The sequence below is a fragment of the Athene noctua genome, chromosome 1, assembly GCF_965140245.1.
Source record: "Athene noctua chromosome 1, bAthNoc1.hap1.1, whole genome shotgun sequence".
NCBI lineage: Eukaryota > Metazoa > Chordata > Aves > Strigiformes > Strigidae > Athene > Athene noctua.
Window position 1 is genome coordinate 51,948,445 of NC_134037.1, and position 19,123 is coordinate 51,967,567.

Sequence of the window (19,123 nt, forward strand, 5' to 3'; positions counted from 1 at the left end):
AATAAGTATGAATACAAATATCTCTATGTGTATATACACAAATATATATGAATACAAATACATGTATTTGGTGTGCACATATTCGGCTGGTATTGGTATATTTGGGACACTACAACAGGGGCACAGAGGCATCTTCCAGACTGATTAGAGAGATGGCCAGAAGGAATATGCCCACTCTGCTAGGGCTCTGATCAAGCTTATCACACTATCAAGGCTGTTAGAGATCTGGATAAAAGCAGCTTTACTTACACCTGTCTGAGAAGGCAGAAAGGCTGTCACCTGCACCTGATCAAAAGCATATCAAAGCCAATACTGCTGGATGTTTATTTTAAGTGTCAATGGCCACATATTTTGTTAAAAAGCAAGTTTAATTTGAAAACTTTTTACAGAGGAAATACGAAAAGGTAATAAATCTGACCCATTAATCCCTAAATTTGGTGTCTTCAGTATGTTTTCTCCTTTCTTTGTGCCATTACCTTGCTGCAAATTTATAAGCAGCTACTAGGGCATGTTAAATGCACATGAAAGATCACTGTCACCTCTGCTCCACCTGCCCCTTCCCTTTAAATGGCCTGTTTCTTCATTAATTACATCAAGCTATAAACATAATCAACTACTAAATCAAATTACATGGCAGGACTTTTTTTTTTTAAGCCAGTATATTAATAAATACTGTGAAGATTATACACAATGCAAAGAGAAAAATACAACATGAATGAAACTATACAGCTAGACATATTGGTAAGTAACAAAGATGTAACTTCTACCTTTCAAAAAAATAAAAAGTAATGGAAAGACTAATCTCCCAGCGAAGTAGGTAAAATGAAAAGTAAATTTTATGCTATCTCCCACCTCCCCTTTTAATTTTTCTGGCTGCTGCTAAAGTCAGTCAAAGAATTTTTTAAATTAAAAAACCAAACCACACTGCAAACTAAGTTAATAAAAGAATCCTAAATGCTCTCTGACAAACCAGCTTTTGCAGGAAATTCACCTAGAGTTTCAAGAACACAGGGTACTAGTCAGAGTAGAAATTCTTCTCTTCCTTAAAGCATTGACTCATCAACCATATGACAGTAGAAAAGTATTTTAACAAAGTTAGAGAATATTATTTTGGTTTCCTGACAGTAACACAGGACTTTATATTCCCCAAGAGGAGATTTGAGAAGAGACAGTACAGCTTTCAACACCACCCAACTGCCCTCGCCATAAAATGAATATCATTACTGCACATATTTTGACAGCTTCAGCTTGTCAAAGTGCACAAGACAAGATGACCTTTAATCTAAGGTCATAAAGTGATTCAAAACATACGACATTAAAGTAGTCAATCACCCATTTAAATGCAAATCATTGTTGCTTGTGAAGGAATGGTATACACCTGGGTCAAACCACAATCTCTACATTACACTGCAGCTTCCAACCTGAATTAAGAAATGCCCTTTGACTGGACAGCTGAACTGATGCCTAACCTTTCTGCAGACAGTTACAAGAGCACATTCCATGTTTTTGGCAGCAAGCATTCCTGCTTGGCAGGGCAGCTATCTACTTATGATACTTAAGGATGATGTCAAAGAAGCTATCAAGATAATTTAGACCCACTGATTACCAGCTACCAGTTAATAGTCACAAAACAATGTATTAAAGCAAGGGATGCCACAGAGCAAAGCATATTTTCAAAAGAGCTGCTTGTAAAAAGAAAGTCTCACAGACTATGTGGAAATCAGGCAAGAGAATAAAAGATATTTTATCCAAAGATAGCTCACAATTGCCACATTTTCCACCAGGCTGGAAAAAGCTTAGCAGGAACTAAAAACTGACCAGACCAAAATTAATAGTATCAATTTTGCTTTTATGAAAGCAAAACTGTTCCTTGCAAATAGCAAATCCAAGCACTAACAAATCTAAACTCATCTGAAAAGAATGATAGCTCTGTTAAAAACTAAGAAGCAACCATGATTAAACTATTTTTATGCCAAACCTACATTCTTTCATGACATCCTGTTTCTAACGGGGCTTGATAAGACAGACAGGTCCATGGCTTCTATGGGGATACATAAGCAGCCTGAGGTACCACTTTCTGCTGTCCAGGAAGGCAGGATGCTTGTCCCTGTAAAGGCTCAGACAGCAGAACTTCATAAATCTCATTCTGTGATGTGCTGTCCTTAGCATTTTGCAGTCTTTCCTGCATCTCCTTCAAGGACAGCTTTACTGGATCAATACTTGAACGCTATATTGGCATTTTTAAAATTAAATAGGAAAACAAAGTGCCAAGATTCTAAAGATTCATCTACAAAGTATGTTTGTATGGTTACAGATATTTTTTAAGCTAATAATAATTTGGGATATTTGAAAGACATAAATGAGTGCAGTGCAAAATTAGACTCCTCATCCCATCATCAGTTTAGGTTTCACAAAAGATTCATCACCAAAATATTTCTTTAGATAATATTAACACATGCCATCATCATTGTGTTTTCACAGATCAGGACTGCTGAACATCTTCTGCTAATCATAGCATGTGGTAGTTTTATGTACCATGCCAAGGCTGATCTGAGCAAAAATTACAACTATCCCCAGAAACATCTGTAGTTAAGTTTTAAGCTACTTAAAATTATGTCATGATGACAAACACACAAACTTAAAAGTCTCAAAAATGTCAATATCTAACTTTAATGTCAAAAAAAAACCCAAACAAAAACAACGACACCTTTTCAGTTTCCAGTTGTTTCCCACCAATAGTCAATAGGGGGGGCAAAATTGTCTCTACATACACAGTCGTCAAAAATAGGGCAAATTTTAAAGTTGCTAAATGATAAATAGCAAAAATGGTGATTTTCCTTTAGATCAAAGACCAAAATTCTGAAATGGTTTACTTTCAACTCCTCAAACTCATTATTGTTGGCTTGATAGGCAGCTGTTCAGTCCCTTTAATGCGTGTGCTGAGAGCACTGGCATGGAAGTGAGAGGAAATGTTTGGTACAAATTACTGAATACTGGCATTTTAAAACTTTGGAAATAATTTTGAGAAAACCTGCTAAAGAAATACCAAACAAATCCCTAACTATACTTGTGATACACTTCTACTTTATGAGTTTTTCTAAATCTATAGAAGTAAATTCTATCATACATAATGACAACTACAATTTCTCATTCACTTTCACACACTCATTGAGGTTGGCAGAGATCATGAAAACATCCAGAAATTGTTAGTAGCGAAGGTTATTTAGGTTTGGTTTTTTAATAACCATCACTTCTATTTCACATGCAAATGCAAAATTAGTTAACACTATTGTCTTCCAAAATACTGTTTGAGTTTTTTAATTTAAGCTAAAGCCTACATTTTCTGAAACTTCAAAAGCAGTTTAAGTACACCGCAACTATAAGTAATCATCTTACTGTCAAATTAAAAAAGGTATCTCCATGTACATACAGAATTAGAGGAGAATACAGCTACATGGAGGTCATTCAAGTCGTAAACTATATCATGTACTGTAAATATCTTATTTCAGCTTTCACAAGAAGAGCTATAGGCGCTTTTCATTTTCCAAAGACTTCCAGTTCTGTTGCATAAAAAAAAGCTTCTGGTTGTATGATTTTGGTTTCATTTTGCACAAGTGAAAACAAGTATTTGCTAGTTGACTAATATATACATAGGCCATCTTAAAGAACATCTTCTACAGGTCTGAAGTATTTTTATAAAAAAAATCCTATGCAGACTAAACAAATAGACACCCCTATATTTGGCATATGCAAGGGCTTATAAAGAAGTAAAAAGATGTCTTCACTCAAGCACTTTTCATAATTAGCTATAATATGTGGACTTGGTCCTGCTGAGCCATCAAAACTTAAAAACAAACAAACAAAGACAACAACAAAAGAAACACCACCACCCCCAACACTTCTTAAACTGCTACCTGTCTAGTTATGAAATGAATTATTAAACTATTTAAAAGTTTCACAGCGTTAGTTTCCTCACCTTAAATCTATACTGGAGATAACTTTGCAATTTAGTTACAGTGATAGTCTGGAGAATATTCACAAAAATGTATCCAGAATCTATCCACAGTTGAGCTCTTAACATGGTACTCATTAATAAATATAATCTAATGTTAGGTGAAGATTACTTTTACAATGAAAAATATGACTACTGTTTTTTTTCCAGATTTCAAGTTTTCTTCCCAGCAGTCTTGAAGACTAGTAAAGACAGGGTTTAAAAGAGAAATAGAAACATACTTAACCAATACGCCTTTCTAAAATAGGACATGTAAGCCAGCATGCAACAGCTTTATTTGGTCACATCCCCTTTCTCGTACTTTATTTGGTTATGGAGCACAGTTTTAAGCACCACTTGAAATAGTGCTGGGAAAACGTTCCCCAAAACCATTTCTGTTAGTAGGCTACCACTGCTTGTTAAAGGAGTTTTGGTCTAGTCAAAATGAACCAATGAGTACTATTTGACTGCAAGTAAAATGGTCCCCAGTTTGGCATAAAAAAAATGCCTTGCCCATTGCCAGTATTTGTTGCAATAACAGAACGAGATCCAAGCATTTGGTTCTTTACACTGCAAGCAACCATCTTTGGCGTAATTGCCTTTTTACAGTAAAAATAAAAAAGCTTAAATATTGCATTTCAATTAAATTGTAATTTCTATAGCAATTACGGTAAAGCACCTGCCACTACAAATTCAGGAAAAAAACCCTGCTTAACAGCATAGGAACCAAAAAACAGAAATAAGCAACAGAAAGAAATGACAGCAAAGAAGTGAGTCAAAACACAGATTACACTCCTAACAGAAGAGGAAGAACTGTGAAAGCGCAAATTAAAAGACAGATATCAATGTGTCTTATACTAAGTGCTTTGCTACCAGAAATGGACCAGATCTCTAAAAAAAGGGTTTCAATTGCATTTAAGGAGAAACTCTTACTTGCAAAAATTAAAAGCTGAACGCAGATACTCAAGATTTCAGAGTAGAGCTTGGCAGAAGCAGCAGCATTTCAATCTTCAAAACTGAGAGCTCTCTCATTACAGTAAAGAGAGTAAAATCACATTTAGGCATTTCTAAATATCACAGGTTAAGTTTCCCACAAGAACCAAAGACTTTATGAAATACTGCAATGAAGAATCATATTTATTAATTTTAATTATACAGTTTCTTTTCTTACCTTCTCGGCTTCGAGCCATTACTATTAGTTGGCAGATCACATTAATCATTTCTTGAAGCAGTGCAGGACTCTTTTTCAGGATAAACTGCTGATCTGCAAGATATAACTGGCTATAATTATGCTGCACTTCTATTAGGAAAAAAAAGGGCAGTTTACATGAACTGGACATTTAATGGTGCAGTCTTCATTTGTATTTATTCTTGTATTATTGAAAATACCTCTTTATTCACATTGACACATCCATTCCCTAACAAAACAGGAAAAAGCAAATACTAAGAGGGAACACAAATTTTGTGTACCAGACAAACAGCTTCCATACCAAATGAAGAGGTGCTTCCTAGATCCATCTGAAAAAAGCAACAGGATGGCACAGACTATTTACCAGTCTTATTAAAATAGCATCAATTTTTCAGGTAGTAACAGGTTAAAAGAAGGATTTTTAAGTGAAACCCCAATTTTGGGAAAAACATTATTGTAAAGTACTATCTACTTTTGAATACAGATCTGTAAAGTTGTAAGTACAAACAGTAACTAAGTGGCAAGGAAGAGGAGTTATTTTTAGTGGCTATTTAAAACTCATCATTTTTGTTTTGAAACAAACTCGAAAATTTGAACCAAAGCATATTCGCTGTTTGCTTAGCTGGTTTGGTTTTTTTTTCATTTGTATTAAAATATAGAACATCCGAAGTTTGCTGGTCAGCCTAAGAAACCAGGAGTTTCAAGGCTGAAACTTAAGAACTGCATTTAGAAACATTTCAGTTTGTGTATTTACAAGTATGAAAAATTGAAAAACACAATTTTAAAGTTCTAATCTTGTCACCCTTGCTTTACATAGTGGGGGGCAAATAACCTCCAAAAACAACCATCAGTGGAAATGTTAGAGAGAAAAATATTATGCTTATCTTGGATTTCTTTACTCTGAAAAGCAAATACACTTCACATGTTTAACTTTATATTCTACAACAAAGAAAAAAATTAATGAAAGTCACATTTGCAGCCAAAGAGCACTGAAAACTAGGATATTAGTATTACAGGGCTATGAAGAGAATGAGAAAATGGTAAGTAAATGTTTTAGAGAATCATTAAAGTTGAAAAACTAAGTACACTGCTATTGAGCAGAGATCCATGCAACTCTTTAATGGACAAAAAATATGTTTCTAAGTAGTGTAGCATGCAATATGATGCTCTATTTCCAACAATATCCAATTAAGGAAGAAGCCATTACCTTCTTCAAGGACCTCAGGAACTTTCATCCTGGCAAGATGAGTCAATAGCAGAACTCTGGCTTTCAGGCTGTAAGGGCAGGTGAGTGGAGGCTCATTCTTCTTTAAATTTATGCCACCAATTTCTCTGATTAGCTAAAATAAAATAGTTAAATTCAAATAGCTATTTCGATGCTAAAGAAAAACAAATACAGGAACAGAACAGCCTTTAAGTAACATTTCCCTGTAAAGTTCTGTAGAGATGAACATTAGCCATTTTTATTCACAACCCAGCTCCAAGAATTCAAAAAGTATCTCTAAATGCCTTGTTTCAATGTGGGGGTGAGGGGGGGAAGTAAAGATTTGCATACAAGACACTTTCCTTGAATAGCATTAGTAAATTTTTATTGATAAATATTTTTAAAATCTGATTTATGGCCAAGGTTTACTACAATCAAACATAGTTCTAAAGTATTTATATTAAGCTCAATATGCACTAACAGCAGCATTATCTTGAGACCTTTCAGCCATCTAAGACCTAGTCAATTTACTCGGAAATAGTCTCAAGTATCACAGGAAGGAGGGTTATAAGCCTGAACTCCCTGGTAGGCTGAAGATAAAGTATTACTTATACAAAGCACTAACTTGAAAAAAAGAGTGATATTCTTTATTCAGAATCACAGAATCATCTAGGGTGGAAAAGACCTTGAAGATCATCTAGTCCAACCATTAATCTAACACTGACCGTTCTCAACTACACCATATCCCTCAGCGCTACATCAACTCGACTCTTAAACACCTCCAGGGATGGGGACTCCATCACTGCCCTGGGCAGCCCTTTCTAACACCTAACAACCTGTTCTGTAAAAAAATACTTCCTAATATCCAGTCTAAACCTTCCCTGACACAGTTTGAGGCCATTACCTCTTGTCCTATCGCTTGTTACTTGATTAAAGAGACTCATCCCCAGCTCTCTGCAACCTCCTTTCAGGGAGCTGTAGAGGGTGATGAGGTCTCCCCTCAGCCTCCTCTTCTCTAGACTAAACATCCCAGTTCCCTCAGCCACTCCTCATAAGACATATTCAGGATGACCCATCTTGACCCTGACTAGACCAAGATGTACAATTCAAACAGGTGTCTCTCACTTGAATTTGCTGAAGAGCCTGGAGGGAGAGGCTGCAAAGCTAACAGAAGTTCACAGTTTCTAAGAATCAATACATGGCCCTTTTTAGGTCAGCGAGTCACCTGAGGACAGACTGAGGTTCCAAAATCTCTAGACACAAAGGGAAGTTAGGATATCAACAGCCAGCCAACCAACACTGACATTTGACCAGCCTTTCCCTACACTTTGAAAAAAAAAAAAACATTTTCTAGCAAGAAGTTCCTTATAAACACATCTTATCAAAAAAAATTTGATAAGAAAACTTTTAGAAAAGTATCAATACTTTTAATGATAAAACAGTGAAAAATGGGAACAATTATCATGGCTCAAAAAGCAGGACACACTAACAAAAGTTATAAACATTATCCTGCTGTACCAATGCTTTTGAGACTTCTACTGCCATATACTAAGAAAAAAAGAACACAGATGACACTGATAACTGCAGCTTTAGAAATGGAACAAAATCCAATAGTATGAAATGCAAGGTCATGCACTTGCATACTAACAAGAACTGCAGCTCAAAGATGGGAGCTTGTTAGCTAGAAAATGGGAATACAAGACAAAAGAAATCCAGAAAACGGCAATCCCACACTAGTTGCATTAAACTACCATATGAAACAGCTGTGGAAAACAGTATGCTGAAAGTTATTCGCTGCAGAAATAAAGGAATAGCAGTGCCATCAACTAAGTTACTGCTAAGACTTGACATGGAATACTGTGCACAATTCTGAGCAGACAAAAAAAATAATGTAAAATTTAGAAATACATCAACTGGGGACCCTATTCAACATATAGGATGAGGGGATTAAAAGACAGCAGCTTTTCTACTTTAGCAAGAAGATGACAAAAAGAGAAGAAATGGGCTGTTGCTTCTGTCTGTACATGCATTAAGGATACACACAGCAAGAACCATTTAGACTCAAGAATAATGATGGCAAAAGCCATGGATATAAGTTGATCACAAACAAGATTCCTAACCCACTAGAACAGCAAGTTCTGGAACAGCTTCTCAGTAGGATAATGGTTACAGGAGGTTTGAACGCCTTTTAAATAAAGAAGGCAATGTAAACATAAAGGGATTGCAGAATGTCAACGCCTGCAACAGCATCAGAGAACAACTGATGATCAAGGTGATCTTTCCCAGTGATGTGGTCCCAAGCACAATGCCTTCTGAAAAACCTCACCTAACCACAGATCCAGCTCCTTCTCTTCAAAGTCCACAAGATAATAAAGAATTTGTAAAAGAGACAAAGACAATTAAGTAAGGGGGTATCTCCATCAATTTTCTTTGTATTTTAGGACATGGAAAATGTGTTTATGACTTGAAAATTCACTTGTGTGCATACAAAGGTTAAATCTTTGAGATTATCCCCCCTTGTTTTGCAAACTCAAAACATTTTCATTGGAGCATTTTGTATACTGTGTTTTAAACTTCTTAAAACCAAAGTGTTAGTTTCTCACAAATAAGACTTCCTAAAACTCTGCTACCAATAATTATTTGCCACAGTATGAATTATGGCGTTTCTGTTGGGAAGACTAAATGGAAATGAAAATAAAGGCAATCAGAGGGGAACTGACATTCACGGAGGAATCTTTATAATATTTAAAGAGATTATCAATTCAGACATCAGATAATTTTATTTCTGTATTAACATATTTAACCAGATCTCTGTTAATTATTTAAAAGAGCTTTATTCTATGGCAATCACCTCCTTATATCAATACTCAAAATTTATAAGGACTGACACTCTAATTCCCTATTCAGTTCACCCCCCTTCCCAAAAACTCAGCCAACTCAGCAGGCTATATACTAAACTGATTCCATTTAAGCTAAGCATTATCACCAATTAAGGTTATCTTTTCTTTTTTAAAAAAATAAATCGTCTAGCTTCTAATTTCTATTTCTGAGGAGACACAGTTGCATCTCAACAAAATGAATGCCTTGAACTTGAATTCTATCAGTTGGTCACCTAGAAGCACCACTGACCTCTTCTCTTGAAGGGGTCAGTTATTTATAAAACAACTCTTGATAAAACTAACCTGTGGTATCTGAATGTTGTCTGCTGGTCTGCTTGTAGCATCTTTATTGTACTGAGGATCAAATTCAGATGCCCCTGCTAAAACCATGATAAGCCCTGCAAAGACAATTGGAGGCAGAGAAAATATCAATAACATCTTGTTCCACTGAGTGATTTCTTGAGAACCCTCAGCCATAAAACTTATTCCCACTCTTCTCCCAACAACCACAAACATCCATGTTCTCTATTTAGTGGATCAGTTACTTCTGCCATAGGGCAAAGGAGGCAAGAACCAATGCCTGGCCCAAAATAGATCACTCAGTGATCCATTTCGCATGGCATCAAGTCCAGCATTTGATGCAGTGTCTTCACAGAAACATAGTAAGGCTTCTTTAGGACTGGCAGACATCACTCCACAGCAGTTTGACTACATCTGCATGCTCACAAAAACATCCTCTTGTCAATTCATGTTCCTGCAGCAGCATGTGTATACTGAAGTGGGAGGCAGGAAGGATAAAATTTCAACTCAATTTTTTGTTCAATCAGCACTGAAAATTCACCCCAAAAACATTCTTTTAGTTATCAGAAAAACAGTTCAGTAAATACCCCTGCAAAGAAATCCCATGAAGATAATGGGCTGCTCTTTTCCTAATGTGATTGGGAAAATCCATACTACCTCAAAATATCCTGTTGTGTAGTTAAGAAGAGAGGTACACAACACAGTATTTTAGCCCCATTATGAGCTTTCTGCTCATGAACATAACAGAGCCCTCAGCCACCAAAAGAAAGCTCATCCCATCATTTGCTCCAGTTAAAAATAACTTTCAGCAATAGTTACTCAAGCTTCACTCTTAAGTTTTGAGCAAGTTCTCTTCTGAGCAAGTCAAAGTTATTTTTGCCTACTTGCAGTGCCCAGTGAATTCCACATACTAACAATTAGTCAAGTTCCCTGAGCATCAATTTTAATTTCTGTTCTCAATTACGTATTTACTTCCTGAGCACAAGATATCAAACAGTTTCCGACAACTATAAATACTTCCCTATTATTTAAGGCTAACAACTGTGGATCTTCAGGACAGGAAGTTTAAAAATCTCATTTGTTCTGAAGCCTAAAAACACATCTAAACCAAGGCAACTCGTGCAGATTTGTCTCACCGTTTCCCCAGCCCAGTTTGATTACATTCGCTCAGGTTTAAGCCTTAAGTTTTGCCACTGGTACCTCACCACTGTGGAATTCACAACCAGGGAAAAAACATACATGATCACTGTCTGGTTTGTCTAAGCCACCTCAGCTGCACCTCATTTTTCATTCAGATTGCACAACACACCTCCATAGAAAAAATTTATCTGTCTCTGACTCCAGGACTCCCTGTGTTAAGTCCTTAAATAAGGCCACTTAAAATTAGGGTTAACTTTTTAACCAATCTGTAGGAGAGACAGAGCAAGCCTCAAAGCTATGGGTCTGAGCAAGGTTCAGTGTGTAATAATCTACTGTTGACAAGAAGTTTGGAGAAAGAAGAGACCAGGTTTGCAGTGATCTCCCTGAACTTCTAAAGAAGTCTCTCACCTACGCTACCACTCCTCCTTTCTCACCTACTTCTTGAGAAAGAGGAAAAAGCATACGAGCATGACAACATAGAAAGCACAAACTGGTCTGAATCAACCCCGCACACATAAATCCATGTATGTTGTGACTAGAAAGTGAATGTATTTCCATACTCTTAACTCCTAGACCTCTTGGATTATCTGCAAAGGACTTCTGTTGAGTAGGAAAGGGATGTATCAAGAGCAGATACTTTCAGCAATCTTCCAGAAAATCTAAATCTGAACAGTGCAGTTCCAAGGAGGAAGAGAATATAATTATGAATCCTTTTCAGAGGTCTTTTTTTCCCCATTTACTCTGCTTTTCAATCACTCTGAGCATGCAGTCTAGTAAAAATCAAGTCTAGAACTAACTAGTACCATGCTAATTCTTCAGGTCCATGCCAGCCTCTAAAGTGAAAAATCCAATTCTGCACCAAGATAATGCATCTACCGATTTCCCCAGAAAAAAAGGGGGTTTAAAAGTAAGCACAAGAAAATAAGTACAGTAAAATATAAACTAGTAACAAAGTAACATGAAATTGATAGGGAGCAAATTTTTTAAACAGAAATTTAGCTATAACATAACTATACGTAAGTTCTAGATATAACAAATTTAGCTATAACATAACAGAATAATATAAAACCAGAAATGCTATTTCATTCTTCAGCAACATAAAAATTTTATGACAGCCCCTAGAAAATTCCCAAAGCCTATTTTGTTACACTAACAGAAGAAAACACACAGATAGAGACTGTGCTCCTAGTGGCCACATGGTAACTCAGAACTAGAGGTAGGTCAGCATGTTTTTCCCAACATACAAGTGTGGGGTTTTTTTAATGTATAGACAGACAAATTTAGAGCTATATAACAGCCTCTTCCAAATGCTTAAATCTTCTTACAGAGTACTCTCCACCTGCAACAAAATGTAGTTTTTAAAAACACTCTAAAAGAACAGAAATGTTATTTTAACCTAACAAAGGCTTATAAAGCAGAAGCATTTTAACATCAGTAGATTGACATTTCCAGATGAACACATTAACATTTCAAGATGCCTTTTACTTACGTTTCATGTCCATGTTACGTGTTTTATAGACAAAATATGTATATATTTGAGTTGTCCGAATGAGAATCTGATCTCCGCTGTATCGTATTGACCGGTACCACCAGGAACCCTGAGACATTTAACAAGAACAAACTGACATCAGCTATGATGAAGCACCGAAAGAGCTATGCTGGATCACCTCATGTCTGTTCACAACCAAGTAACTCAGTGCAACTGATTTTACCTATTGTTGAAGTTAATTGAATTTCAGAAAGGAGAGGGAAACAAAAAATATTTGCCGACAAATTTTAAAAAAGCACACCAATATATTCATCAGAGAGAATCTGATGCTGGAAGTTTTTAAATTATATCTAGCCTAGAGAATTCCCCCCAACACAAGCACACACACACCGTTTCATTTATTTTTGTTGTTGTTTTAATGAATCCACTAAACAGTAAATCTGCTGGATTTACCACTTCCTATATGTATGTTTACTCCTTACTGTGCAATACAGCATTAAATCAAATTCAGTTTAGGCAAAACAAGAACAAAATAAGATATTTCTTTCATTATAAATTATTTTTTGCAAATTTTCCTAAGTCACCTAATCAGAAACTGCTTTTCAGAAGGGGAACCTGGAGATGATCCAGCACCCTTGCTGCAAATTTTCAGAATCAAGCCATATGCCTTAAGGTTGACAGAAAAAGTTTTCCAAACCTTCGGAAACACTCCACTAATTCCCTCATTATCATTACACCAGTGACTTCAAATTATGAAACTCACTGTACAGTGATTGTACTGTGTAATATATGTTAAGAGAAATGGTGTGCAGGGTTATAAACTACAGCCTGTTCATTAAACTCCTCCTTGTAAGCAAAGGTCACTAACATGAGGGAAAAAAACCCATCCAAAATACATCTCAATTTATTGGAAAGTTTATCACAAATGAAAAATAACAAGCAGTAAAGTAGTAAGTGACATTTACTACTATTAATTTCATGGGCAGTAGTATAAATTCCCCTGCTACAGCAAGAACTCTGCAATTTAATTAATTATTTGGGAAATGCTCTAGGACTGGCTTCCAAAACTTTTTTTTTTTTTTTTTAAATCAGGTTTGATTCTTCTATGAATAGATAAACCCTGACACAAAATAGTACACAACTTTTTTTCAAGTTTTTTCTGTAGAAAAATTTAGAATGTAATCCTATACCTATCAAATTTTTGTATAAGTATAGGTACCGGAAGAAAAATATAACTATAGCCAGTCCAAATCTACATGAGAGAGGCTGCCCTAACTGCTTTTGCAGATACAGCTTGTCTCTCTTGCCTCATGTACGGAACTTTATTTAGGTCAGTAGAGGTATGTATCAGTATTTTCGTTTTTTGTTAATCTGGATTCAAAGGGTGGAACCAGTCTCACTTTATTTTAGATGCCTATCTCAGAAATAGGCTCACTACACTATAGTTAACTTCAGCTTCTATATTGATTCATAAAAGAGAAACAGGCCCATTAAAGGCATGAATCACCTTGTATTTCTCCTTTAGAATGAAATGATAAAATAACTTGCTCCATAAAAATGACTATTCCTCTTCACTGACTATAAAAGAAATTTACAGCGACAAGTCTGAGTGCAGTAGTCTACCTCTGGTATAGGGGCAAGAAGAGACAGATTGGGTTTTTTCTCTGCTCAGGACATTTCTTCCTAACAACAGAAAGGATGTTTACTTCTACTTGAGCTATGATAAATCTGGTATAAATCACTAAAAGTACATATATACAGAGAAGCATCAACAGACACCAACTAAAACTTAAAAGGAAAGACAGGAAAAACATGTAGATATTGTACCCTGGATTTTAGACTTCTTACTCAAAAACTTGCAATCGCCACATCTAATTTTCTACACTAAATCTTCAATTATGCAGAAAGACTCTGAAAGAGAAGGGATAATGCCCAGCTAGCCTCTGCACACAGAGATGCAAGCAGTTGCCAAGACCACAGGAGACCTTCTCAAATGCAATTCTTCTTCCCAAGAGCATGAAGGTTTCTGGGTGTCAATTTTCTGAGTCTTTCTTCATGTCATACCCCAAATGCACAATCACTGGATAAGGGACATTGTTCAAAAGCAAATCTGTAGCACAAACCTGAGGCCTGAAATACCACTCACCTAGCAACTGATTCCTCACACAAAAAAAAATCTCAAGGGGAGAATCTCATGGTGTACAGAAAATCAATAAAAATTGAAGTTATAAAAACAAAGGCAGTCAGGAGAAACCAAACCAACAACGTGTTCCACACACAGGAATCCTAGTACCATCACCTACAGACATCTCAGTCTTGGCTCTACAGTAACATCACTAAATATACTCGAGTTCAACACATTGTATTAATTTTCACGTGACGAATGACAGAAGGTACAAGACAAATTACAGAACTTAGTCTAACTCTTGTGATATCTAATATTTTCCCTATAGCCCTCTATCATAGCACTGCATTTTTTTGGAAACCCTACAGCAGCTACACTCTTTCCATAATAAAGAAAACACCCACATTAAAAAAACTCGCTTGCTTGCTCTCTCTGTGAAAGGCAAGAATGAGCAACTCTATGTCCAAGACAGCTTTGTTTACAGCTTGGTTACAGAGGTTAGATTATTAATTAGATAATACTTACCACAACAACTGGAAGAATAACCATAAATGCTAATCCATATACAAGCAAAACCTAGAGAAAAATTATGAAACATACAGCATTAAATACTTCAGTTACTTAATACCACTCTTGTTTAATCTTTATTCTAAAATACAACCAAGTAGTATTACCACAAGCCTACTACAAATTAATGTAAGCTCATTGCATAATACCTGTCATTATTTCTGAATAACTTACAAGTAATATAATCAGTTGGGTAGGGTTTAAATAAGGAGTATCAGTTTAGTGTAAGTAATCTTTTAAACCATCCATGCATTGTCTCAGGTGGGTTTCTTTAATAATTAAAGAGTTGGCAGCTAAACTGTGATGCAGTGGACAGAGATGATTACATTAAAAGAAATCAAGTGGGTAAGCCAAATACCTTGCAGCAACAAGTGCAACAAAGAACATTTGAACACTGTACAATTACAGCATCACTAGCAAACCAAATGGAACTACAGAAATCCAGCAAACTATGTGTTTCCTTGCAACAGCAAACACACACTTTGTCACAGGGGTAACCACAGTACCACCTCATTATCACTGCAATAAGATCCTTCCATGCTTATGAATACTTTACTCTCAAAGGTTAGATTTAAGCTATTCTAACACTTTTGACTCCTGTAGTTTGCTTCAAGATGTGCATTTGGACTAAGCTATTATTAACTACGTGTTTTGACTAAAATGCACAGTATTAAGCACAAATGTTTTAAGGTGAACACTTGAAAGTTCATCTTGAAATCTTGAACTGACTCACCAAAATTGAATTTTTCTGATCCACAATCCAAGCTGGCAAAGCTATACCGAAGCTTGTAGCTGTCGGATGAAAGAAAAGAAATTCACTATAAAATATTAAATAATCATTTTAAAGTCACATTAAGTCTAACAAACAAAAAAAAACAACAAAAACACCAACCCACAAAAAACTCCTCATGTTTATCACTTCAATAAGCAAAATTCTAAAAAATTTAGCAAAAACAAAAACCAAATTAGAAATACACTCAGGTATGCAATAAAATAACAAGGCTTAAAAGCAACATCTGAAATACCAAAGATTTTAGCTTAACATATTGCAGTGAAATAGACACATAAGATTTATTAATATACAAAAAGAGAAAGATTTCACAGATGAAGAGATTTATGAGCTTTGCCTTGCAGAGTTTTCAGCAGTTTAAATACATATAGTTCAGCAAATACATAAACTGCAAGAAAACTGTTTGAGCAAATGAATTCTATGGGAAAAGTTTTCCTAGTTTGTAATGTACAATAACAAGGAAAGTGTTTTAAGCTGTAAATTGTAAAAACAAAACCCTCTGCCAGTTCAAATTTCTATGTGATTGGTAAGAAACAGAAAGGAACACTTTACAATTCAAAAGGAGTTAGGCTGCAGAAAAGAGAAGACACGATTCTCTAACAGTAACATCAACAATACACAGATCGGAATTCAGAATAGCATAAAACAGCTTGTCTTCAGACGTTTTAGCAGTAATAAACTGAACTTTGCAAACACTACCTATTCCAACACTAAAAGTACTAGGAAACCAAGAAAAAAAGAGACTTTACAAATTTCTAGAGCCTGCTTGAAAAAAAACCAAAAACACCCAAAAACATTGTTTCCTCAGTACTAGCAGGTATCAATGAGGAGTACTGCCTTAAATAAGGACACACTAGGATTCCCTAAATACTTACAATACTGTTCTGATATTGTCTCCAACACTGTGACAGCCATCAATTCAGACAACCAATTGTTATGCACAAGCCTAATGTGACTTCTATGTAGTTAAGTTCAAAACTAGTATTTGTTGAAACTCAAACATCTGACCACACTTCAAGCTTAAGAGTTCAATGCAACAACACCCAGTGAATTTATCACATTAAGTTATAGTAAATGCCCCACTACAGAGACGCTTCCCTGTATGTCAATGGTTATAGATTTTTAAAAGAATCTCTAAAAATGTAATGTGTCTTTTACTGGTGGTATCAATTTCAGTTTCCCACAATATTTTTGACCTTAAGGATTGTAGCTTCAAATTGTTCCAGAACAGAAGTAGTTCAGTACAAAGCTCTTTCTCTTCTGGTCTGAGAGTCTCCTTGTCCTCATCCATGCTTGGTGAGCTGAAGCACTAGCAAATACCAAGGGAAAATAGTCTATTGAAACTGCCTTACATTATTAAAAGCGTATCTTTTTACTCTCCAGGTCCCTCACCTGCTTTTAAAAACACTTTAAATGATTTTGCACATTCAGTATTTTACTTTTCATAAAGGACCAAGTCATGCCAAAGACAGGAAAACCTTGTCTCTCTGCCTCTAACCTCCATGATGCTTTAGTTGGACAGAGAGTAATACTGCTTGCTATTCCTTTGTGCTGGGCACAGAAAGCAGGATGTACCTCATCTAACTTGGTTAGACATGTGCTACATCTCATTCCAGAATATACCTCTGTAAGGGACTGTCTCCATTCTTTATACAGAACAAAAACTAGAGTGCATAGCTTGGATACAAATTTTTACACTACAGGTGTATAAAATGAAGATAAGATTAATTTCACTAAATTAGAAAGCTCCTCAAACTTCAATGTGGAACAAGGTTACAGACTACAGGATGGGAGAGGGCAAGTTTCAGGCTTCTTCCCACCTTTCAGATAAAGTGACGATGAGAGAACTAGAAGCAAATCAAGGAACTCCAATTCCACCATAGTCTGAGTTAGGGTTTCAGAAGAGCAGGAGGCTTTGCATTTACAGTACTAATTGCTTGCCCTACCAAAGAATCATTTCATTTTGCCCTTTGGGAATCCAGAGTCCCTTAAGTTTGTGAAAGCGATCTCCAAGCCAACTGCACAAGGATCTCCAAGCCTTTAAATTCTCAGCTTTTGGCTGAGCTTTCTTTTTAAGTCAGAGCTTCAGGTCTGTTCAAGGACACTGACATACTGCCTAACTTGAAATCCTATGCCTTGGCAACACTATGTTAGTAGCTTGTGGATGCAAAAAAAACAGTTTAGCATCAGCAAAGGTCCTAGGAAAGCTATTTGTGCATATATCAGACTAAGATTTACAGTACCATTTTGCTGATATTGTGACAGCATTTCTGAACCAAGATCTTATTTGTACTTTGCAGCAAGAGGGACAGAGCTTTGCCTGGCTAGGAAACCAAGAGAAGACAGGAGCTGAAAGAAGTTTGCTATGCTATAAAATGCAGTGGTTAAAGAGACTGAACCTTAGTCTATCAGAAATGCCTTTGTCAGACTATGATTCAGTTGGCACAGTTGGGGTTTTTTTTGAAGGGAGAGGGAAGATTGTTTCTTTGAAAGACTGGTTTGGGGCCTGGGGTTTGGGGTTTTTTTTCCCCTTTTAAATTAATTTCCCATCTTGGATGGATATAATTCAGAGGAAGAATTTCCAGCACAGACTTCTCTCACATCATCCTGTAACTTCATAATTAAGTGAATTCCATTTATTACTTCCAAGCTGGCCTTAACTAATTCCATGTAAATATGTAGTATAACTTCATCCCTCAAACTGCAGGGCATCAACAAGAAGAGATCTACGGAGGCCTGTCCCAACAGAGGGCAGGTTATCTTTTTGCTTGTAATGAATGTCAAAAGCAGCTACAACTATACAATATTCTTCCTCACAAATGGCTGCAAAGATTTTTTACAAGCAAGTCATGCAACTGCAAACGGGGGCAGGGGGAAAATCTATTAACTTTCAGTCTTTATTTTGGATCACCTCCTGTAAAACTTTAATACACAAACATCAGGAGTATTTTCATGTAGCTACCTGCTCAGGAACAATCTACCAGCACAGGGATAATCACCAGGACTCCACAAAATGAAGGTGGCATAGAGCTACACTCAAACAGTACTACTTCCAGCAAATGTAAGGCAGATGTGTATACAGTATTTATTTAAATATATACGTACCCTCATGTACATCCCTTCGAAGTGGGTGTATTTCATTATGGCTAGCTGTTAATTTTTCTATATACATTTATAGTATCTTTCTGATTATTATTCTGGTTTTTGTTTGTATCTCCTTTTAATATTGGCAAGTCTCCCTAGATACTTACTGAAGCTGACTAATTTAAAAAATACCCCTCTCTTTTTGCCCTAGTAAGAACTTTGGGAAATGTGAAAGCAAACTGTCATGCCTTTCCCTCCAACACTACCTCAAAGCCAGTTTCACAAAGAATTGATTGGATGCATTGCTTCAAATCATACAAAAAAAAGTTATTTTATATATATATATATATATTAAGACCTGAGTC

The 19,123-nt window shown here is 36.0% G+C and overlaps 1 protein-coding gene across 3 annotated transcripts in view; it reads right to left on the reverse strand.

The window, feature by feature from the left end:
• Positions 1-19,123, reverse strand: part of SEC63 (SEC63 homolog, protein translocation regulator) — a 64,566-nt gene that overhangs the window by 16,488 nt on the left and 28,955 nt on the right. For all 3 annotated transcript variants that reach the window (XM_074896119.1, XM_074896121.1, XM_074896120.1), the window contains exons 6-11: positions 15,618-15,676; positions 14,843-14,893; positions 12,193-12,301; positions 9,567-9,661; positions 6,388-6,520; positions 5,163-5,255 (exon numbers count right to left, since the gene is read on the reverse strand). In XM_074896119.1, the coding sequence (XP_074752220.1) occupies positions 5,163-5,255; positions 6,388-6,520; positions 9,567-9,661; positions 12,193-12,301; positions 14,843-14,893; positions 15,618-15,676 (540 nt within the window). The remainder of the gene's footprint in view (positions 1-5,162; positions 5,256-6,387; positions 6,521-9,566; positions 9,662-12,192; positions 12,302-14,842; positions 14,894-15,617; positions 15,677-19,123) is intronic.